The 22,455-nt window shown below is 56.3% G+C and overlaps 2 protein-coding genes across 6 annotated transcripts in view; one reads left to right on the forward strand and one right to left on the reverse strand.

Moving 5' to 3' along the window:
• Positions 1-9,756, reverse strand: part of STRN4 (striatin 4) — a 24,487-nt gene extending 14,731 nt beyond the window's left edge. For 2 of the 3 annotated variants that reach the window (XM_037059198.1, XM_037059188.1), the window contains exons 1-4: positions 9,446-9,756; positions 2,061-2,164; positions 1,501-1,574; positions 388-466 (exon numbers count right to left, since the gene is read on the reverse strand). In XM_037059198.1, the coding sequence (XP_036915093.1) occupies positions 388-466; positions 1,501-1,574; positions 2,061-2,164; positions 9,446-9,727 (539 nt within the window). In that variant the 5' untranslated portion in view covers positions 9,728-9,756. Of the gene's footprint in view, positions 1-387; positions 467-1,500; positions 1,575-2,060; positions 2,165-2,959; positions 3,078-9,445 lie in introns of all 3 variants that reach the window. The other variant, XM_037059207.1, reaches the window with a different exon arrangement.
• Positions 9,347-17,477, forward strand: FKRP (fukutin related protein). 3 transcript variants are annotated; one of them, XM_037059216.1, is made up of 3 exons: positions 9,347-9,393; positions 10,949-11,010; positions 14,703-17,477. In XM_037059216.1, exon 3 carries the CDS (start codon positions 14,742-14,744, stop codon positions 16,227-16,229), a length of 1,488 nt encoding a protein of 495 aa, XP_036915111.1. In that variant the 5' UTR covers positions 9,347-9,393; positions 10,949-11,010; positions 14,703-14,741; the 3' UTR covers positions 16,230-17,477. The 3 variants fall into 3 exon arrangements, with proteins under 3 accessions (XP_036915111.1, XP_036915117.1, XP_036915124.1); XM_037059222.1 differs by lacking the exon at positions 9,347-9,393 and adding an exon at positions 9,845-10,641; XM_037059229.1 differs by lacking the exon at positions 9,347-9,393 and adding an exon at positions 9,845-10,552.
• The last annotated feature ends 4,978 nt before the right edge of the window (positions 17,478-22,455 follow it).

Consider the following 22,455-nt stretch of genomic DNA (forward strand, 5'->3'; position numbering starts at 1 on the left):
TGATTTCTATCCTTTTTGTGTGCGTTTCCCTGTATTTCCCATATTCTCTAATACACACAAATCTCTTTGGTAGTAAAAAAATAACAAGCCTCTTATAAAAAAAGAAAAGCAACAGGCATTTGTGGTTGCTTTCCAAGAGTGGGGGGTCTCCCTCAGCTGCCTCCTGCACGGAATCTTCCCGCCCTCTCCCCAGTGGGGCTCCACCCATGTGGCGACAGCCCAGCTCAGCTTCGGCCAGGCCAGCGGAGGACCTTGATAGTTCAGTGTTCCGGGCGGGGACAGGAAGCGCTGTGAAGTCCTCAGGCTTATCTCCCAAGCCAGGCATGTCCCTCAGCCCCCTCAGCCCCCTCGGCCCCCTCGGCCCCCTCGGCCCCTCTGCACACTCACTGTCGAAGCAGCTGTCGCCCCTCCTTCCACACCAGCGGGCTGTTCTCCAGGGTGACGGACTCCACAGGGCCATTGGAGACTGGAGCGGGGAGAAAGGAGGCAGGCTGTCCTGGCCAGGGCACGGCCGCATACCCGTCACCCCACCCCACGTTCCCCACCCTCAAACCCAAATTGGTCACTGTCAAGGGTCCTGTGGAGCCACCTGCTCTCCCCTCTGTGCTCCTCATCTCCTGTCTCCTGACTAGTTGTCCCCCCAATGGTCCCCCTAACCCTCTGCAGACCCAGCTCGGTTTCACTGTTCTCCTGCGCAGGAAGCTGGCCCAGTTCTCAGGGAACAGGCAGACTTGACTACGTGAGAGTCCGGCTTGGCCGCTTCCCAGGTGTGACCATGAGCTGGCTAGCCTACCTATCTGAGCCTCGGTTTCCTCCTCTGAGAAATAAAGTTACTGATAGCAGTACGTAAGCCCCTGGGACTGTTGTACGGGTTAAATGAGATCACCTGTTAATTTCACTCATCAACTATTTATTGTATCTCTGGGGGGAGGGGATATAAGGAGACTAAACGGCAATGGAAAAAATAAAAATTATATTTAAAAAAGAATGTACGATGACAATAAATATCAAGGCATGAAAAAATACATTTACTGCACGTCTGTCGGCTGCGCGGTCACAGAGCAGGCAAAGCCCCTGCCCCAGAGACTCACATTCCGGTAGACAGGGTCTGACAGAGGGAGGGGCCACCACTATCAGCCCAGCAGGTGGCCCTGACAGGTCACTGCCCCCGCCTCCTGTCACCCCTTACGTCCCACTCTTCCCCCTCCCTGCAGCACCTTCCCACAGCTCTGCTGGGGAACTGGTCCCTCTGCAGGAGTCTGCACTGTAAGGGACCCTGTGTGCCCATCTCCATTCCACGGAGAGACAGTAGGCAGGCTGGCCCTCGTCACCACTGTCCACCCTCTGTCCTCCCAGGGGCCCCGCACAGTCCCCAGCACCTGGCAGAGCAGCCTGCGGGGGTGGGGTGGGGGCGCTGAGAGGGAGCGGCAGCCCAGCGGACCCTGCTTTCTATGGAGCCCCCGTCTTGTTGGAGAGGCACACGGGGAGGGTGGGGGGTACCTTGTTCTGACAGTTCTGGTTTCTTCTCCCCCGGGTTCGGGTCTGTGCCAAACTTCAGTTTATGATATTTGGCCCTAAAAGAATACATGAGTAACAAATGAGAGGCAAGAAGAGCAGACAGACAGCACTCACCTCAGGAATCCCAAATCCCCAGCCCCCCACAACCCTCCTACCTCTGGGGCGGAGCTACCCCCACCTTCCCACCTTATGAGTTAGCCCCAGCAGGGGGTGGGGGGGCACCACACAGGGCACTGCGCAGCACCCACTCTTCGGAGACTGGCAGACTGGGTTGCTACCCCAGCTCCAGGAGTCCTTCAAGAAGTCCTCACCCTCCGGAAGCCCACTGTACCGACTAGGCTACTGGGAGGGCCGAGAGGACATGAAGATACGGGGCTCGGCACACAGAGGGCCACCAGCACTGGGAGCACCGTCACTAGTGTCTGACTGAGTCCGTCTACCACATCTTGCTCTGACGCCCCTCGGGACCCAGAGTGACAGGAGATCGCCTGAGCCCACCCCTCCCTCGGCGGACAGGGGCTTCCTGGGCCTGCAGGGCTCACCTCTCCTGCTTCAGCGCGTACTCCAACATCTTGATCCGCCGCACCAGGTCTGTTTTGAGGTTCTCTTGCCCTTTCCTTTCTCCCTGGAGGAAAGCCACCTGTGCCTGGGGGCACGGGGACAGGAGACAGCAGGACTTAGACTCACCGAGGTGTGTCTCTCACTCACCGGGGACAATCAGTGCCAGCCCCTGCCCCGACAATGACATGCAGCAGCCACTTGTTCGGGCGTGGAGACCCCAAGCCAAGGTTCAATGCAGCATGACAGGGCATGCTGGATCTGCCCCCACAGTGTCCGCCATGTCACCCACAGCAAGAGAGCTGGGGGGAGGCCCTAGCCCCTGAAATGGGAAGGGGGCCAGCTTGGGCCAGGCCTGCCCCTTCCTCCTGAGGAGCAGTCGGCTGGGGGATGAAGGTGGGAGATGGCCCTGGGCTCTGCTTCCTCCTCCACCCAAAGGCAGGTGCTGCTGGTGGGGGGGCGTCTCACTGCTCCTCCCAGAGCATCTGTCTCTGGGAGGAGGGGAAGCTACTTCTGGAGTTTAGGGACAAGAGTGGGTGGCTCGGCTTGGCTCCTGCTCCGAAGCAAAAGCTTAACCATCCGCCTCCCATGGCAGGGACCAGTCGTCCCCCGGAGTCTGCCCAGAACGTGGGAGACGTGCTGCAGACATGACCCGGGGCCCCTGCCAACCGCTTCACACCATCTGCTGGCACGGGCTGCCCCAGTCTGTCAGCAGGCCTTCGGGAGACACCGGGCCAACGGCCTGCGAGGCAGGATCCTGGCCCGACACGTTCCGGAAGCCCTGTGCCAAGCCCTGAGTGTGGGCCCATCCCTGGCTTCTCCCCACGTGCTCCACTGCTCCGGGCTGGGACAGCCAAGCCCCAGGCCTGGCTCGGCCACTCACTTGCGGCACGATCTGAGGCAGGTCATCGGCCTTCTCTGAGCCTCCATTTCCCCTTCTACAAAATGGGGCTCACGAGAGTGCCTGCCCCTCATGTGTTAAGTTCTTCTCAGTCCAAGACCTAGCACAGAAGAAGGGCTAATAAATGCCAGCTCCTGCTCCCACTAGTTTCATTCTCTCCGTCCATGCTTTCACGACACTGAAACGGGCCCTGTTCTTTGCGGGACTGAGGATCCTTCCGAGACCCAAGCCCCATCCGGGAGGGATGTCTGTGGCTTCCAGGCCTCCTGCCACCATGGGCAGCTGCATCTGTGGCAGCCGACCCCCGCATTCCAAGTGCTTGCTGGGAAAGGGCTGCGGCAGCTCCCCTGGGAACCCCCAGTCTGGCCCCAGACACCTTTTCCAGGTATCACCCAGATCCAAAGCCTGGCTCCAGCACTGCCAGCTCCCAGCGGCCTCTCAAACGCCCACCCACACTGCTTTCTCTCCCTGGGGCTCGGAGGGTCCTGATCTACCTGTCTGCACTCGTGGAGTGCAGCACAGCCCTGCTAGACCCCTGTCCTGTCCCAGGGAGTAGGTCTCCCCCAGGCCTCCCCCTCAGGCTGGCAGAGACCCAGGCATACGCTATGTACTGCCTGACACAGACTGGGGGCCAGGCGCACTCGCACACCTTTGCTGGGGCCATAAATCGATGCGCTCTTGCTGGAGGGCAATCTCGCCAGACCTATATCCTACTTGTAGGAATTTCTCCTATAGGCTTAATGGCAACGGTAGGCTTCCTTTTGAAAAATAAAAAAGAATAGTACATACACATGCGCTGATGTAGGACCAAAGTGTCTTTCACTCATTCATTTACCCACAAATATTCGCTGAGTCCCAACTGAGCACCAGGTGCAGCTGCAGACGGAAAACACAGCCCGGGACAAGATATGGCCGACAGTCCCGAGGGGGTACGGGGCAAACGCCAGGCAAAGAAGCTGCATCTGTGCGTTCAGGGAATGGAACTGCTGCCCCTGCTCTCTAACACTTCCCTCTCCACATTTACACCAACACGTACACACATCAACATCTAGGGCCAGCCAGGGGAATCACTGTGACCAGCGAGGTCTCCTAAGTCTGAACTTCTGTCCCTCGTGTACGTTCCCAGTGTCCCAAACCTACCCTGCCCATGCGTCGTTGTGTTGGGTGGGGGGAGACATGAAGAAGGCTGGCCATCACCCACAAGCCTCTTCACGGCCCTCCCTGCGCCCCGGGACTCCAGCGGGGGCCTCCCACCTCCCAGCAGCACTGCAGCCTGCTGAGCGCTACATCCGTCCGACACCCAACACAGAGACCGGCTGCGCCAGGCCAGGGACTGCATGAGGCACGGTGGGGCAGGGGGTGACAGGGAAGACGAGTGGTTCCCATCCCCACAGAGCTCTCCGTCCAGCGTGGGAGACAGGCACAGGCAGCGACGGCCACCACTGCGAGTGACAGGGCCACCACAGGGGAGCAGAGGTGTTCTGCGGGGAAGGATGCCTAACCCACTTCTGGACCGAGCAGTGACGGCCTGGCTGTGACTGGAGGGCCAGTCAGAAGCTGGCCAGGGTGCAGGGCATGCTGCTGGCAGAGGACAGAGACGGAAGTTGCGCGGCGGACTTCAGGAACCCCCAAAAGCCAGTGTGTGCTCCCCTGTGTTCACTGCAGCATTACTGACAATCGCCAGGACTTGGAAGGAGCCCAAGTGCCCATCAGTAATGAGTGGATTACACAGCTCTGGGACATCTACACAACAGAATACTACTCGGCCATAAAAAAGAAGGAAATCTTACCTTTCCCGACAGCACGGACGGACGTGGAGGGCGTTATGCTGAGTGAAATAAGCCAGTCAGAGAAAGACAACTACTATACGATCCCACTTATATGTGGAATCTAGTGAACAAAATCAACTAATGAAATAGAAACAGACTCACAAATACAGAGAACAGGCCAACAGCTCTTGGAGAGGAGCGGGTGGGGGGCTGGGTGAGAGTGGTGAAGGGATTGAGCAAAGGCAAAAAACCTCCCAGGCACAGACTACAGTGCAATGATCACCAGAAGGAAAGGGGGCGGGGGAGGCAGAGGAGGGTACGGCAGGGATGGGAGGAGACTTGACGTGGGGTGGGGAACACATAATATGATATAAAGATAATGTAGTATGGAATCGTACACCTGAAACCTAAATAATTTTATTAACCAATGCCGCCCCAATAAATTCGATACAAATTTTTTAAAAAGAACACCCAGAAGAAATCATAAAGAAAACTGAAAACTGAAAACTGAAAAGGCCACTCTGGCCATATCAGAATGTTACAAAGGTCGTTTCAGCTGCCCTGTGGAGACCTGATGGCTGGGGGAGGGGTGGGTGGGGAGGATGGCAAAGCTAAAGGCCCAGAGACCCACCACAGCCAGCAGTCCCAGAAATCCCGGCAGCCCAGCCCAGGATCAGGCCAGGGCAGGGAGGGGATGAGGGAGTCCAAGGTAAAGAGGAGGGACTGATAACACCCCTTAACTTTTGTCTGTGGGGGAAGAAAGTGGAGAATCTCGGTCAGCCCACTCAGCTCTGTGCTCCTCTTCCCAGCTCTTCTGGCACGGAAGAGACAAAGGAGAACCAGGACACGTGGTTGGAGTGTCCCAAGGTGGTGGAATCCACGGAAAGGGGCATGGCGGCCAGTCCCTCCTACTCAGCAAATGCCAGCAGCCACCCGCACCTGCTCCACCAGCACCGTGGCAGCTGGCAGGTAAGTGGGGGATCTGGAAGTTCTCTGCTCACCAGACCCAGACCCACCCACTGCCACTTCCCCCGGCCAGACTGAGAATGCACAGGAGCCCAGAACCCTTCTAAGACACAGCTGCCACCCCCTCTCCGGCTGTTCCCACCACAGCCAGGCAGCATCTGCAATCGAGGCTTCCCGAGGAGCACCTCTGTCCTCCGGGGAACTGATGCCGCTCTCTATCCCTCTGCCGGCCTTTCCGTCCCAGCCCATGGGCAGGGGTCCCCCTATGGTCTCATAGGCCCTGCACCTCCCACACTCCTCCTCCCCAGGCTCTGGCATGAGTCCCCATGGGCCCTCACAGCCCCTGGTGAGGCTAGAAGTGGGGAGGGGTCAGCTCCACCCCTCCTCCGCTGCCACCCCTCTCTCCACATCTCTCTGTCACCACTCCTACGGGAATGTCCAGTTCAGATTCCCCCAGGAAGGTGCCCCTGTCCTCAGGGAGCTCCCCTCCCAGAAGTGCCACGGACTGTGGGCAGAGCCACATCGTGGGGTTCTCTGTGGCCTCCTGTGCAAATAGCCTCCTCTGTTAGCCTGGAAGGATCCAAAGAGCAGAAACCACACCACCTACTTCTTGGAATCCCCCCACCTGGCAAAGTCCTGCTCAATATCAGACCGAGTCTATACCATTGCCCTGCTCCAATCTGTGGGTGCCCCCTGGGCGGTGGGACCCCATGACGGGCTGCCTATTCTGCCTTCCACACACACACTAACGGAGCCCTGACCACACGGCGGGCCCTGTGCCGAGAGCAGCTGGGCTGTTACTCGGAGAAAAGGCACACAGAGTGCACCAGAAAGTCGGACTCGGCCTGAGCCTTTAAGAACCTCACAGGAGTCGCTCCTCTGGAAGTGCCAAGCGCCCTGGTCAAAGGCGTGTTGAGACAGGTGCTGCGGAGGGAGTGGGAACACGGGGCAACTTGGCAAAACCAACCCCATGTATACACCCATCTGCTCAGCTACGCCATCGGTCTGCTCTGCTTGGCGTCACACAGACTACACGGACACTCACTGCAGCCCTTTCGGGTGGAGAGCAGATGGAAACCAGCCAAAGGCCAGCAACGGGGGTCAAACAAAATGAATCACAATGCAAACACCCAGGAGCTACCAAAAATAAGAAAGGGCTCTCTGCGCTGATGGGATGCCAAGACACGTGTGTGAAAAAAGTCACAAAATGACCCATTAGTATAACCTCATGTCTTGCACACACAGAGCGGAACTCCTTCTACAGCAGTAACAGTTGGGGAGGAGAGTGGGACAGGGACCAGCGGGGCTCTCCCCTTCCACATATACTTATCTGTACACACAGGTCTAAGACCTGTGATCTGTACTGATGTCACAGGACAAAAGCCAAAGCCAGTGGTGCAGGAGCCAAGACAAGAACAGCCTGACTGGGTGCCACCCACAAGTTCCTCCCAAACTCCAAGAAGCCCACTAAGTGAGGGAATAAACACACATCTTTCCTCTCTAGTCTCCAAGATGACAGGCGGCGTGGAAGGTGCTGTCGGGTGCCCTGGCATGGAGTTCCAGAGGCCGAGGCTACATCCCAGCTCCACTAGGCCTGCGTAGGTGACCCCGGGAGGCTACTGAGCTTCCCTGGGGCGGCTTCCCATCTGTGCTGGACAGTAGAGAGGGACACAGCACAGCCTGAAAGGCCACAGACCAGACCAGGCCAGCGGCCCATGGGCTGTGATCCTAGATAAATTGCCCACCCTCTCAAAGCTTCCATTTCCTCTTATTACTTTTTTAAAGGGGCAGAGGGAATAATATCATTTACTCTCCCAGACTGTGATGGGGATTAAATGATACCGAGTAGCTAAAGTGCTGAATATGCCCTGCTGGCTGGTGACTCAGTGGACTGGGCGCTGGCCTGGGAAGCAAAGGGTCATCACTTCCATTCCCAGCCAGGGCACATGCCTGGGTTGCAGGCCAGGTCCCTAGTTGGGGGCACATGAGAGGCAACCACACACTGATGTATCTCTCCCTCTCTTCCTCCCTCCCTTCCTCTCTCTAAAAATGAATAAATAAATTTAATGAGCACATAACACGTGCTCATTGAACAGCAGCTGCCCCACTGTTGCTGAGTGAGGGCAGTGACGCTGGCTCTGCCCACATAAGCAGGGTACTGAGAAGATCTGAGGAGCTGTATGCCAGGGAAGAGCTCAGAAGGAGGGAGTGGGGCACAGACACGAGGGGCGCTTACATAAGGAGACCCTCCCACCCCAACCCCAAGCCTCAGCTACCGAACAGCTGAGATCCCCAGTCGGGTGGAAGAATTGCCGGATGCTGTCCTTACTCATCCTGCCAACAAATTTCTAATCAGTTATTGATTCGGGTCCCCACCTCAGCTAGAGAGGAAACAGCCAATCAGAAGGAGAAAGACAGGCCTGCAGAGGCAGACACTGACTTCTACTAATAATACCCCAGCCGAGGAACCCTCAGACTCCTCTCATTGGGAGGAGCCCCTCAAACCCTCACAACTCTGATGTCCTGGCTCCTGGGGACACCGCAAATGGACCACACTTCTCAAGATCACAAAATCCAGCCAAGCTCCTCAAACTCTTCCAAATACCATCTCAGGGCACATCCCTCCTCCAAGCTACCTGCAAACCATGGGATCCTTTCTCCCCAGAAACTCTCACCAACACGCCTCCCCTTAGGACGCTTCTAAGATGCTTCCTCCTGATGCCTTCCTGTCTACAAAATGCTCTCCCTGCCACCCCCTAGGTGCCCCTGGTCTCCTCATTGGACACGTCTGACCACCCCCCATCCACTCCAGCTCAGGGTTCTCCAGCTGCCGCCCTACGCACACCTCGGATCTCAAGGCCATCCCCCTCTCTTCTCCACACACCCAAACTGCAGTTTCTGCTCTCAAGCTCTTCCACAAAGGCTCCAAGGGCTCGTCCTTGGGACCCCCTTTCCTGCAACTCGGTAGCCGCATATGCCAGGGCTCCCCAAAGTTTCCTCCTGAGAGGGGAGGTCACACACTATCATCCTGGAACCTCAAGAGCCTCCTGCTATCCTCGGAGTCCGCGCACAGCCATCTTTCAATTCCCTCTGTCCACACATCCCGAAACGCACCCCGTGTTCCAGGCTCCGTGACTTCCTCTCTGCCGCACTTACGGCTAGTCCCGGCCAGAAAGCTCTTGCCCACGAGGGTCCCAAGTCTCCCCGCCCTCCCGGACAAGCCCCGACGCCGCATTTGCGGGACCCCCACCCCCGCCCCGACAGCCCATCAGCCTCCACCTCACACCCGCGCCTGGTCGGACGGGGGCGGGCGCCACTTGGCACCCGCCGAGATTTTGCTCCGTCCCACACAAGCCCCTCCAACAACGTCTCTCAGCAGCCTTGGCTGAGTCCTCCTGGGCCCCCTCCAGGTCCCGAGGCCACTCTCGGAATCCGCCGTCCTGTCCGCTCACTCTTGCCGCTTCCAGCGGGGTCTGGTGCCCTGAGCCCCTTATTTCCGCCAGCCGCGGCCGGGCCCTCCCGTCCCTAGGCCCCCCGCCCGCCTCGAGGCGCCCCAGCACCCCCAGGACCCTCCTCCGACGGCCCCTTACTCCAGCTCCCCGCCGGTCGCGGCCCCCCCCGCCCGCCCCCCCGACCGTCCCGGCGGCCATTGCTCCAAGATGGCGACGGCGGCGGCGGCGGGTGAGGCCGGGTCGGGCCGGGCGGGGGGTCGGGGGTCCGAGGCGGCGCTCACCTGCAACTCGGCGCGCTCGGCCTCCCAGCGGGCCTTCTCCGCCTCGAAGCGCGCCCACTCGTGCTGTATAAAGTGGAGGATCCCAGGCAGGCTCAGGGGCTCCGGTCCCGCCGTGGGCCCGGGGCTACCCCCGCCGCCGCCTCCCTTAGCAGCCGGACTGGGCCCGGGGGCGGGGGCAGAGACCGGGGCCGCCCCCGTCGGGCCCGGGCCCGCGCCGGAACCGAGCGGACGGCAGGAGGAGGCAGCGGCGGCGACCGCGGCGGCCGCTCGCTCCTCCATCATGGAGGCCCCGGGCCGGCCCGCGCGCCCGCTGTGCCTCGCGCGCCTGCGCGGCCGCGCCAACGCCCCCCCCCGCGCGCGCCCTCGGCGGGGGCCGGGTTGGGGGGGCGGTGACGGGCACGAGGCCGGGCGCGCGCTTTGCCCACCCGGGTTGACCCCGAAGGCGCGCGCGCGCGCGCGCGCCGGTGGGTGGGAATGGGCAGCAATGGGGCACGCGCCCCGAAGAGGGAGAGCCAGACCTTGGGGAGGGGCCGCTTTCTGCCCTCTTCCCACTCTGTCCCCGAAAGAAAGACTCTAACCCTCTCTAGACCCAATACCACTTTCCTCAGCCATCACTGTCACTCTGAGATAAAGGGCGACCGCCGGGGTTGCTTTCAGCCTTGGCCCCATCCTCACTGATTCCTGGTCCCGATCGGTTGTCATGGTAACTCCTCCGCAGCCTAGAACACCCCCAGGCTCCTTTCCCCTACACTTTGGTGTCTATGGAGCCCCAAACCTCTCCGGTCCCTGCACCAGGAGGAGGTTACTATGGCAACCTAGGTCCCTGGTGGTCCTTCTGCCCCAACCCTCATTGGTTACTATGGCAACCCCACCTAGCACTCAGGTAGAAAGGACTCCAGCCCAAGGACACTAATTATTGAAGGGAACACCTCTTTCTCAACCCATCCCCCCAGCCACCCAGTTGGCATTACCATGGTAACCATCTCCCCTCCTTTCCAATGGTGGGAGGTCTGTGGACCAAACCAACCAGGTATTTTTCTTTAGAGGAGAAGATGCTCTGCTGAGGAGTGTTTGCTATGGTTATAGGGCCTGACCATCCCTAGGAAGGTGAGACATAGGCAAGGCCAAGCCCTGGTCTTACTGTGGTAACAGCCGCAGTCCCCCTTCCGGTGCCCCTAGGAACCAGACCCACAAAGGTGGGGGTGGTTTCAGACTGTCCCTCAGGATGGAGTGTGTCTAGGGAAGTGGTTGTCATGGTGATAGCTGCTGTCACTTCTAGCCCTACCTTCCTGGACACGGTCATGAGAGAGAGATGGTTATAGGTTGCTATGATAACTGCCATCCTTCCCACCCATTCCTGAGATGCTCCAAGTAGTGTCTGAATTCATGGGTCTTGAAGAGAAATGATTCCCTGGTCCCACTGCCACTTTTGTAGGTGAGATGAAATTGTGTTCAACTATGCAGAATTGGCTGATTTGGGGTTCTCTGGTTCTCCCTCCTCAGCAGTGCAGCTGAGCTGGACTGAAGCCGCCCCCCTGGTGCTCCCCCGGTCTGCAGCATAGGAGGTAAGACATCTGTGTCACCAGCATTCATGTGGACACTGCCCTTTCCTTGCCCACATACCTCACCTTCCCTGCCCATCACACTCCCATTCTGCAGCTACAGCAGCTGAGGCTCAGGCTGGACCAGGCGAGCCGGGCCTAAAGTGAGTCTGGATCCACTCACATTGCTTTGTGGGCAATGGAGAGACAACATCTCATTTTGTCTTCTCCTTCCCTGACCGCCTTTCCTTAAAGCAAGTCCCTGGTTTTGTCTGCCATGCCCCTGCTGGTTTCTCTTTCCATCTGTACATTGTTTTCCTGCCTCTGGAGGTCCTGCTCGGGGTCATCCCCTGTCCCTGGAACACAAGGTCACTCAATAAGTAGCACAGAGGATACTCCATAAATAACTCTGTTGAGCTAGAAAGGTGAATTCATTAATGTGCCGTATCCAGCTTTGAAAGCCCTGGCCCGGTCAGAGCCGGGAAGGCTTGTGGAAGGCAGGCCCAAGGGAGGCAGCAGAACCCATGGGTCGGGTTAGAGCTCGGCTCTGGAGACGGCTTCTCGGGTCCAATCCCAGGTCCATCCCTTCCCAAGTGCGACACTGAGGGAGTGACTTCGCCTCTTTGTGCCTCAGTTTCTTCATCTTTCAGTGCGGTCATAGCTAAGCGAGCGAACAAGTGAATATGTATAAAGTACGTAGAACAGGGTCCGGGGCCTTGTGAGCCACTAGAACCGCCAGACCTTCAAAAACCGTCATTTCATCCGCCGTGCCTCACTGTGGGGGGTTTGCACCCTTACAGTTAAGGAAGCCAAGGCCAAACTTTGTTGTGGTTCTAAACGATTCCTTCCTTCATCCTCCTTGGTCCCCTCACTCAGTAGGTGGCACCTCCCCATAAAGCCACCATACCCTCTGGTCTCTGAGGAGGGTACCTTCTGTCCTCTGTCCTGCTGGGGACCCCCTGGCCCACCAGCAGCGGGACAGAGCACAGCAAAGCCAAGGTTCTGGCGCCCACGCCCTTGCTGTCTGTGAGCCATGGGCTCCTCATCCGGACGGTCGGAGCTGCTCATTCATTCACTGGTGTTTGCGCAGCACTGGCTGTGTGCCAGGAAACAGACCAGACAACAAACAAGATAAGTGAAATCAGTGTGATAACTACCAGGGCAGGAAGATAACTCAGGGCCGGGGCAGAGGAAGAGTGTGGGTGACAGGGAGATGCATTTTTACACAGGGTGGCCACAGGAAGGGCTCACTGAACAGGTGACATTTGAGCAAAGACCTGGAGGCTGTGGGGAGGAGCCACGGGGACACCTGTGGGGTGCTGAGCATCTGGGCTGGGGGGGCGGGGGACAGCCAGTGCTGGGACAGCAGTGGCCTGGGTTTATCTGAAGAGTGGCTTACCGTGGCCGGTGTGGCTGGAGCTGAGTGCGGGAGTGGGAGAGGGCAGGAGATCGCACCGGGCCTCATGGGCCACCGGGAGGGCTTTTCCTGTGACTGATTTCCGGCCATAGAAGGGTTTGAACCAACGCAGGATGGGGTCTACTTCAAATTCTAACCGGATCCCTCTGGGCTCTGAGTGGGGAACAGCCGGTAGGGGACAAGGGTCAAGTGAGGATGACCTCTTTAGAAGATTCTAGAAGCATCTCCCGTGCTTCTGTGCACCTAAGCTCTAAGATTCTAAGCTGTTTGAGACTCCGAAGACAGCAAGCGGGTGCTGGAGGACTGAAGGAGGGACAATTCCAGGGCTCTGAGGATTAAGGAATTCTTCAAGTGCAACTCAGGTTCTTAAGTGGCATCCAAGTTGGGTGAGAGAAGGGCAGGCAGGACTGGGACAGGTGGAGAGGGGAGGAAGGGGTTCCTGGTGGGAGAGGGGGGTGCAGGAAGACCGGCGCATGGCCCTGGGCATGGGGCCACAGTGCGGAGGTTGGCTCCAGGGACCTGAGTGGGCTTCACAGACACACAGGAGCCCTGAGCCTGGCCATCACTTTTTCACCAAGTGCATTTTCGGTGCCTCCTGTGCGCTAGGAGCACAGTGGTGATGGGGACAGCCCTGGCTCTGCCCTCCTGGGTCTGGTGGGGCAGGCAGACCCATCCCTAGACAGTGACGAACCAGAATGGGCAGAGCTGAGATGGGGGACCCCAGAGTGGACCTCTGATTCAGCCTGGGGTTCAGGGAGGGCTTCCTGGAGGAGGGGCCATCTGAGCTGTGCCCTGAAGCATAAGTAGGAGCTCTCCATCAGAAGACAGGCATGGGAAAAGAGTTCAGAGTTTGAGAGTTCAGAAGAGACTCTTTAGGCAGAAGGGACAGGATATGAAAAGGATTAGAAAGAAGATCTATTTGAGGGAAAGCCCAAGGCAGCCTAGGCATAGACAGGGTTTGAGGAGGCATGGCCAGAGATGGGGCAGGGCTGGGGGAGGGGGTGTCACACAAGGCCTTGCAGGATGTTGTAAGAAACTTAAACTTTCTCCCCAGGGCACTGGGGAGCCTCTCAGCAGGGAGGGAGAGGTCATATTTGTGCTTTATGGAGACCCCTCTGGCTGCCACAAGGAGGGGACTTGGATAGGAGACTAGGGGAGGCTGGGTGGAGATCTGGGTGGACCCAGGCGGAGATGGCGCTGTGGGGATGGGGAGGCGCTAGGAAGATTAGCTGGGTCCCTGATGTCCTGCTCCCCGGGAGGAGCAGACACCTCTGAAAATCCATGGGGAACTTTTTTTTGCGTGTCTGCTGAGAACCTAGAGCGTTAGTTACACCTCCTGGGCTGGAGCCCAGCCAAATCTTTGAGCTGTACTGGGGCCAGGGAGACAGCGCCCCCTGGGGGTTGCTTAGGAGTGTGGCCAGTGGCTGGCGGGAGGAGTCCTAAGACTATCAGCCTCTTTCAATGCAGCCCATCCAACTTAAAACATTTTTATTGTGATAAAATACACGTAACAAAATATATCATCTTAACAAGTTTAAGTGTACAGTTTAGCAGTCTTAAGAATTATTCACATTTTATATAAGCAATATCCAGAACTTTTTCATCTTGCAAAACTGCAACTCCCCATCCACCCCCACCCCTGCCCTGTCACCGACCCCCCTCACCCCACCCCCACCTCAGCCCCCAGCGGCCACCTTTCTACTTTCTGTTTCTCTTTACAAAACAAAACAAAAAACTAGTGGCCAACATAAAAACTGGGATGATTCTGATTTAAGAAAGCATTTCTAACTTTTCTTAAAAACCAAAACAATCGGGCTGGCCATCGGGAGCTAGAGGACCAGAAGGCACAGGATTTGAGGAAGTGAGCAGGGAGCAACAAGGGTGGGGTTTGGGGGCCAGGTTGGGGGTAGGGTGTGGAAGGGACAGGAGAGAGATCAGGGGTGGCTTCCTGGAGGAAGGAGTGTAGAGCAGAAGGCACGAGCTGGGCTTGGAATGGGGTCCTGGGTGTTTGTAAGTGAAGGAGAAGGTGACAACTGACTAGCAGGACAGAACCAAACAAGGAAGATGGGAAGGCGACTTGGGTGATAAGAACTCACTGAGTAGATAATGGGTGAAGGAATCCAGAACAGGGTGCATGGCCCAGCCTGGGAGGTCAGGGAGGACGTCCTGGAGGAAGGGAAGTCGGAGGTGAAATCAAATAGGGAACAGGCTGGGAGAGAAGGGTAAGGCCAAGGATGGGTGGGGGGCGCTGCTGACCGCCCGCTCCAGCCCCCCTCCGCTCTCATTCCCACCTCCCCAGGATGTCCCGGAAGCCCAGCTAGGACCTGAGCTTGGCCCCATGCGGCTCACCCGCTGCCAGGCTGCCCTGGCAGTCGCCATTACCGTCAACCTCCTGGTCCTCTTCTATGTCTCGTGGCTGCAGCAACGGCCCAGGAACTCCCGGACCCGGGGGCCCCGCCGCGGGTCTGCTGCTGGCCCCCATGTCACCATCCTGGTGCGGGAATTCGAGGCCTTTGACAATGCGGTACCCGAGCTGGTGGACTCTTTCCTGCAGCAGGACCCAGCCCAGCCGGTGGTGGTGGCAGCGGACATACTCCCCTACCCGCCCTTGGCCCTGCCCCGCATCCCCAATGTTCGCCTGGCATTGCTCCAGCCCACCCTGGACCAACCCGCTGCTGCCTCGCGCCCCGAGACCTATGTAGCCACGGAGTACGTGGCCCTGGTGCCCGACGGGGTGAGGGCTGAGACACCAGGCCAGCTGGAGCGCATGGTGGAAGCGCTCCGGGGGGGAGGCACCCGCTTGGTGGCCGCCCCAGTTGCCTCAACCAACCCTGCCCGGTGCCTGGCCCTGAACGTCAGCCTGCGGGAGTGGACAGCGCACTATGGCCCGGCCCCTTCCACACAGCGCTGCGATGCCTTGGAAGGGGACGCTGTGGTGCTCCTGCGCGCAAGAGACCTCTTCAACCTCTCAGTGCCTCTGGCCAGGCCAGTAGGCACCAGCCTCTTCCTGCAGACAGCCCTGCGTGGCTGGGCAGTGCAACTGCTGGACTTGACCTTCCCCATAGCACACCAGCCCCCCCTGACCACAGCCCATGCGCGCTGGAAGGCGGAGCGCGAGGGGCGCGCACGGCAGTCTGCGCTGCTGCGGGCGCTGGGCATCCGCTTGGTGAGTAGAGAGGGCGGGCGCCTTGAGTGGTTCGGTTGCAGTAAAGAGACACCTCGCTGTTTCGGGACCGTGGTGGGTGACACACCTGCCTACCTGTACGAGGGGCGCTGGACACCCCCATGCTGCCTGCGCGCGCTACGTGAGACAGCCCGCTACGTGGTGGGCGTGCTGGAAGCAGCCGGAGTGCGCTACTGGCTGGAGGGTGGCTCCTTGCTGGGGGCCGCCCGCCACGGGGATATCATCCCGTGGGACTACGACGTGGACCTGGGCATCTACCTGGAGGACGTGGGTAATTGCGAACAGTTACGGGGGGCCGAGGCCGGCTCAGTGGTGGACGAGCGCGGCTTTGTGTGGGAGAAGGCCGTAGAGGGTGACTTCTTCCGCGTGCAGTACAGCGAGAGCAACCACCTGCACGTGGACCTGTGGCCCTTCTACCCCCGCAATGGGGTCATGACCAAGGACACGTGGCTGGACCACCGGCAGGATGTTGAGTTCCCTGAACACTTCCTGCAGCCTCTCGTGCCCCTGCCCTTTGCCGGCTTCATGGCGCAGGCGCCCAACAACTACCGCCGCTTTCTGGAGCTCAAGTTCGGCCCCGGAGTCATCGAGAACCCCGAGTACCCCAACCCGGCCCTCCTGAGTTTGGCAGGAAGCGGCTGAAGCTTTGACTCGCGCCTGCGGTCAGAGGAAACTGTCCTTTGTTTTTGGTGTCACTGGCATTTAGTAAATGGGCCGGGGTTGCCAAGCTGTCCTGCAGGGCAGGACATCCAGGTTATGACGTGCCCCAAATTTCCAGGAACCCCGGGCTCCGGGGCTGGGACAGAGTTTTGGAAAGAGAGGGAGAAAGAGCGTAGGTTCTGAGGTCAAACTGCCACGATCCTAACTCCAGCTCTTCCACTTCACTAGTTAAGTGGCTCTGGGCGAGCGCCCATGGTTCTCGGTTCCTCGTTGCCCGGTCCGCACCAGGATTCATCCCTGTAAAGCGCATGAAGAACCCCCCCAGGAGACCTGGCTGCTCGGGTTGCTTCTACCACTAGGGGGCGCCTTTGCCCTACTGTGGTGCCGAGGGGACTGGAAACACAGACTTCTCTGTTCCATAGCTTTTTTTGTGGCCTTGCCTCATCCCAGCAGCTCGTCACGTACACCCTCTGGGTTGTGCACACCTGGTTTCTGAAACCACAGGCTCTGAAGTGGGAGACCTGGGTTCCCATCCCAGCGCCACGGCTTCCTCCCACCGCCAACCAGGCCACGGTGACGCTGCCTCTCTGCACCTCTGCCTCCCACCTGGGAAATGGGAGTAACGCGCGTGCTCCTCACACCGGGGCGCTGTGAGGCAACACAGTGGTAAAGGGTGGGGAATCAGGGCTGCGTTTGGATTCTGGCTTGGCCACCTACTTCGTGACCTGAAGCAAATCACTGCCCCTCCGACCCTGTCTATTAGGTGGGGGAATTGAAGTGTGAAGCCCTCACAGAAGAGCCAGCAAGAAAAGACGAATACAAATTTGGCCTGATCTCCTGAGCCTCCGGTGTCCAAAGCCTGACTTCTTACAACACAGCCTTGGACCTTAACACACAAGAAGTTTGTAAAGACTGTCGGGTTCCCATCTGCGGAGCATTCTGGGAACACGATGATGATCTGGGCATCACTGTGGTTAGGCAGTGCTCTTGGCTCTTGGAAGGGCCCATGGGTGGCAGATGTCTTATGCACACAGGGCATCACGCACAGTAGTGTCCCTGTCACACACCATTTTCAAATGTCCCCTTGGACATTCATGAAGTGCAGGTGATGTTTGAAGTATTTTGCAACTGGTATGGTGATATAGAGTAATATATAAATCAATACATGCATCAGACATTTTATTTTTTTTAATATTTTTTATTTATTTATCTTTAGAGGGGGAGGGAAGGAGAGAAGGGAGAAATATCAATGTATGGTTGCCTCTTGTGCGTCCCCTGCTGGGAACTGGCCTGCAACCCAGGCATGTGCCCTGACTGGGAATCGAACCGCGATCCTGTGGTTCACAGGCTCGCACTCAATCCACTGAGCTACACCAGCCAGGGCATCATCAGACATTTTAAATGTTTCTTTTTAATTCTAAGAATAATGAAAATGATCTGTCTATATATTCATATTTCTTTAAGTTATTTACCAAGAACATAAGTTGAAGCTCAACTCATTCTTAATTTAATGATTTTGCTTCATTTAGAAATTGATGTGATTTCTTAATTGACACAGCTATGTATATGTATATGCATAAAATAACATATGTATGTATGTATCTTGTCTTAGCTGTGATTTGATAAGGGAACCATATCAAATGCTTCTAGCAACTTCCCATTAAATTGCAAATCATTAGGTGACTTAAGATTTCAATAGATAAAGAATTTCTTAGTATCGACCATAGCGTTTTGGTGTTTTCTCCTCTCATCAGTTTCCGAAGTACCGACAGTTACATTAAAAACTTTTTTAATCCAGAGGATTGCGGTTCGATTCAAAGTCAGGGCTCATGCCTAGGTTGCGGGCCCAGCTGGGGTCGTGCGAGAGGGAATGGATCCGTGTGTCTCTCTCACATTGATGGTTTTCTCCCTCTCTTTCCCCTCACTGAAAATAAATAAACAAAATCTTTAAAAATACTTAAAAACCAAAAACAACTTTTCTAACTCTTATACCGTCTGATAGCTTTGTATAGTCAATATCTTTATTATCAATTAAGTAATGATATGATAGAAAACCAATCACAACAATTGACTTGAACTAATGAGTTTACATTACAATTTGTATTACTTTTTAATTTAATTTATTTATTTATCCTTAGAGGGGAAGGGAAGGAGAGAAGGAGAGAAACATCAATGTGTGGTTGTGTCTCATGCGTCCCCTGCTGGGAACTGGCCTGCAACCCAGGCACGTGCCCTGACTGGGAATCGAACTGGTGACCTTTTGCTTCACAGGCCCGTGCTCAATCCACTGGGCTACACCAGCCAGGGCTTTTTGTAAGGTTTTAATAGGTTCTGAATATTCCAGGAAGTGCAACTTCCATGTAAAATCAGGGAAGCCTGTATCATGTTTTGCTCAAAATTTGGTCAAAGATTGTCAACAAGTTCAGAAAATTATGTTCCACACAGCTCTTGCTAATTAGGCATCAGTACCTAATTAGACATCAGCCTGTCTCCAACCGGGCTGGGAGCTGCCTACACTTCAGGTACAAACATAAGCTACCTCCTTTGGCTCTGGGGGTGGCTCCACATGTCCCCACATGGAAATGCATGTTATACATTACTGTTCCCTTACTTCTCCTTTTTATTGCAGTTAGAACAACATAGCGATTATAGAGAAAGTCGCCTCTGGCACGCCCCCAGTGGGGGACCTGGCTGGCAACCCAGGCACATGCCCTGACTGGGAATCGAACTTGTGACCCATTGGTTCTCAGGCCGGTGCTCCATCCACTGAGCCACACCAGCCAGGGCTAGCGATTGTTTTTAAAATCACGTGCAGTTGGGTTATATTACCTATGAAGTTTATTTCAAGAGAGCCAAGAGGACTTTCCCAGAACTGCCATTCAAGCCAGCACACGCACTGATGGGGCCATGCAGGTGGTTGAAACGTGAAAACTTTAAACTACTATTAATCCACTGGCAAATGCTCACTACCACCTGGAGCCCCCTGGACCCCCCCAACCTGGTAGCCACAGGATTAACACTGGACACAGTGGGAGCGAAGGGGGCCCGTGTCCCAGGTGCTGCTGGATGGGACCATGCACACATCACACGCTGTAAACGGGTTGTGCATGGCCCCGTACAAACTGTGTGCCGTCGAAAGTGGGTGGCATCCGAAGGCCTGTGTTCAAACGCACCTTCACGCACAGTCGCCCCAAAATGGAAACCAGCATTAACGGTGGGTATATCCAGACCATGGAATGAGCTTCAACAATGAAAATGAAGGGAAATAAGGAATGCACTGCTGGCCTTGTGCAAAAAACAACTAACGCCCAAGAGCAGCAGGCTAAGTAAAAGAAGACAGTTGCAAAAAGCTACATACTGTGACTCATGGCCTGGAGCGGTGGGGGCCTGGGCCTGGGGGTGGAGGGAGGCGAGGTGGCAAAGGAGCCCTCCGAAACGTGGGGTGGCGGTGGGTGTCCATGAATGCACCCATCTGTCAGAACCCATCGGAAGCCTGCTTCAACGGATGTGGTTTATTATTGTGGGTAGTCTCTACCTCATAAGCCTGACCTGCAAAAAGCAGGTGTGGGGAGAGTGCAGCAAGCCTAGAAACACTGTTGCCAGGACAGACAAGGCTGAGTCGTTCCCCTGTGCCCGCTCGCCCGCCTCCGAACTACCACTCAGAGCCTAGAACCCAGGCCCCAGCGCAATCCAGGGCCACCCTGAGCCCTCCCTCCGGTGTGGGAGTCGCCAGGCTCCCAGGAAGAGCAGGAGGTCTGTCCCAATAACAAGAGGGTGGGACAGGGGAGAAAAGAAGAGGGAGATGGGAGACAGGCTTGGGGAGGCGTGGTCCAGGGGCTTTTTCCTCTCTTATGTAACCGCAAGGCGAGACTCAGCAGCGCCTGCCCAGGGTCACATAGTCCGCAGGCAGCAGAGAGGGATATGAACCGGCCTGTTCCAGTGCGGCAGCCCAATTTGCTGAGTGCCTACTATGTGCCAGGTCCTGTGCTGTGCCCTGGGCCTACGGCAGTGAAGAGGACTAAGGCTGCTCCCTCCCGCCGCGCACGTCCTGGCGACCGGGTCTGGGAGTCGCCTAAGCCCCACCACCCCCCACCCCCCAGCCCGCCCTGGTCCATGCCGCATAGTCTTGAGGTGGCCTGGGTCTGTCTCTACAGCCTAGATCAGCGTTTTAGTCAAATTAGTGGCATGTGCTCAGCGAGAAAAAAAAAGGAACAAAAAAAAAGTGGCTAAAGACTGTGTGACGGAACTTGGCCTAGTTACATGTTCTTTATACGTACACATATCGTATATGAAGATAGTATATGCAAAAACCGCACTAATGAGACAGTTTGGCAATAAAGAAGGATTTTAAGCGAGGGTAATAATGCATTCGCTCCCAGCTCCCTCCAAAACCCCTACCGACTTCCTCAAATATTAAAAACACTCTTAAACACTTCTACAATAACCCACCAAGGATTCTGGCATAACAGAAAGCATTGAAAAAAAATTACTTAACCACTCGACACTTAATGAACTCATTAGTTGACTGTGTTTGTACACAGTGCACAAGTCTGCACAGCATCAGATAAGAGTTGTATTTCCACACTGCAACAGTCTTGCGGGCAACAAAACTGAAAAAGAAAGATGCTGACGGTAATCAAAATACTACCCACTGCACCCGGAATGTTGGCGCCCCCAGGCGCCCGGCAGAAGTCTGCACAGGGGCCTGGGAAGATACCATCAGCAACGCGCGCGCGACAGGCTCCGGCAACACAAGTCAGGATCGTGTTGGAACGTGCGAGCCGCAACTGGTCTTGTCCCAGCCTGGACTCGCGCGGGACGCAAAATAGTTGCAAAGCAGGTTTTTGATTCAAACAGCAAATTTTGGGTTAAAAGCGGGCGGGGTGGGGGCGGGAGCAAGTCATTATGGAAACTATTTGCGGTGAGAGTTCCAATACTGGGGGCACCTGCGTTCTTGCCCAGGTGGTTACAGTGGCATTTCTTCCCATGAGTGGCACAGCATCTTTAACTGGAAGAGAAGAAACCTAAGGTAAAGTGCACTCAGCTTAAGTGTATGGACTTACTACTGTTCCCAAATGTTTGCGTCCCTGGGAGCATCACCCGTATCAAGACACAGAATGTGGCCCTGGCTGGTGTAGCTCAGTGGATTGAGCACAGGCCTGTGAACCAGAGGATCTCCGTTCAACTCCCAGTCAGGGCACATGCCTGGATTTCGGGCCAGGTCCCCAGGTAGGGGGCACACGAGAAGCACTGATGTTTCTCTCCCTCCCTTCTCCTCTCTCTAAAAATAAAAAATAAAATCTTTTTAAAAAGACACACATTTGCTGTGTCACCTCCCAGTACATAAGCTTCCGTTGTGCCCCCTCCCAGTACAGAAGCGCCCCAACAGGCTACCCAGCGCTCTGACCTCTCACCGCAGAGCAGTTTGGCCCGGCCTAGGCCTTCATATAAATGGGACTACACAGTACATGCTGTTTTGGGCTCCTTTCACTCAAAATAGTACCTGTGAGATGCTGCCAGGTTGAGTACAGTTGACTCTTGAGTAACACACGGTAGGGGGGGTTAGGGGGTCCTGCCCCCCCCCACAGTAAAAAACTCGATGTATAACTTTTTCTTAAAAGATTTTATCTTTAGAGGGGGAGGAAAGAGGGAGAGTAACATCAATGTATGGCTGCCTCTAATGTGTCCCCTGCTGGACACTGGCCTGCAGAGAACTGGCCTGCAACCCAGGCATGTGCCCCAACTGGGAATCGAACCGCTATCCTGTGGTTCACAGGCCTGTGCTCAATCCACTGAGCTACCCCAGCCAGGGCCCGATGTATAACTTTTGACTCCCCCAAAACTTCAGTTTGTCTCAGTATTCACGGTGGACTGCTTCCAGGATCTCCTTGGGCCACTCCAACCCTGGAGGCTCAAGTCCCCTCTACACTGATAGAGGCAAAGCTCAGAGCACACAGTAGGCCCTCCATACTCACACTCACAACCAGATCGAAACAGTGTAGGTATTTATGGGAAAAAAGTCCATGTTGTCCTGGCTGGTGTAGTGCAGTGAGTTGAGCACCAGCCTGCAAGCCAAGGGGTTATGAGTTTGATTCCCAGTCAGGGCACAAGCCTGGGCTTCGAACCAGGTTCACAGTAGGGGGCGCTTGAGTGACACACATTGGTGTTTCTAAAAATAAAATCTTTTTTAAATTTTTAAAAAAAAACA

The sequence above is a fragment of the Sturnira hondurensis genome, unplaced genomic scaffold (genome assembly GCF_014824575.4).
Source record: "Sturnira hondurensis isolate 20B ecotype Veracruz unplaced genomic scaffold, ASM1482457v3 Scaffold0001020, whole genome shotgun sequence".
Classification (NCBI taxonomy): Eukaryota; Metazoa; Chordata; class Mammalia; order Chiroptera; family Phyllostomidae; genus Sturnira; species Sturnira hondurensis.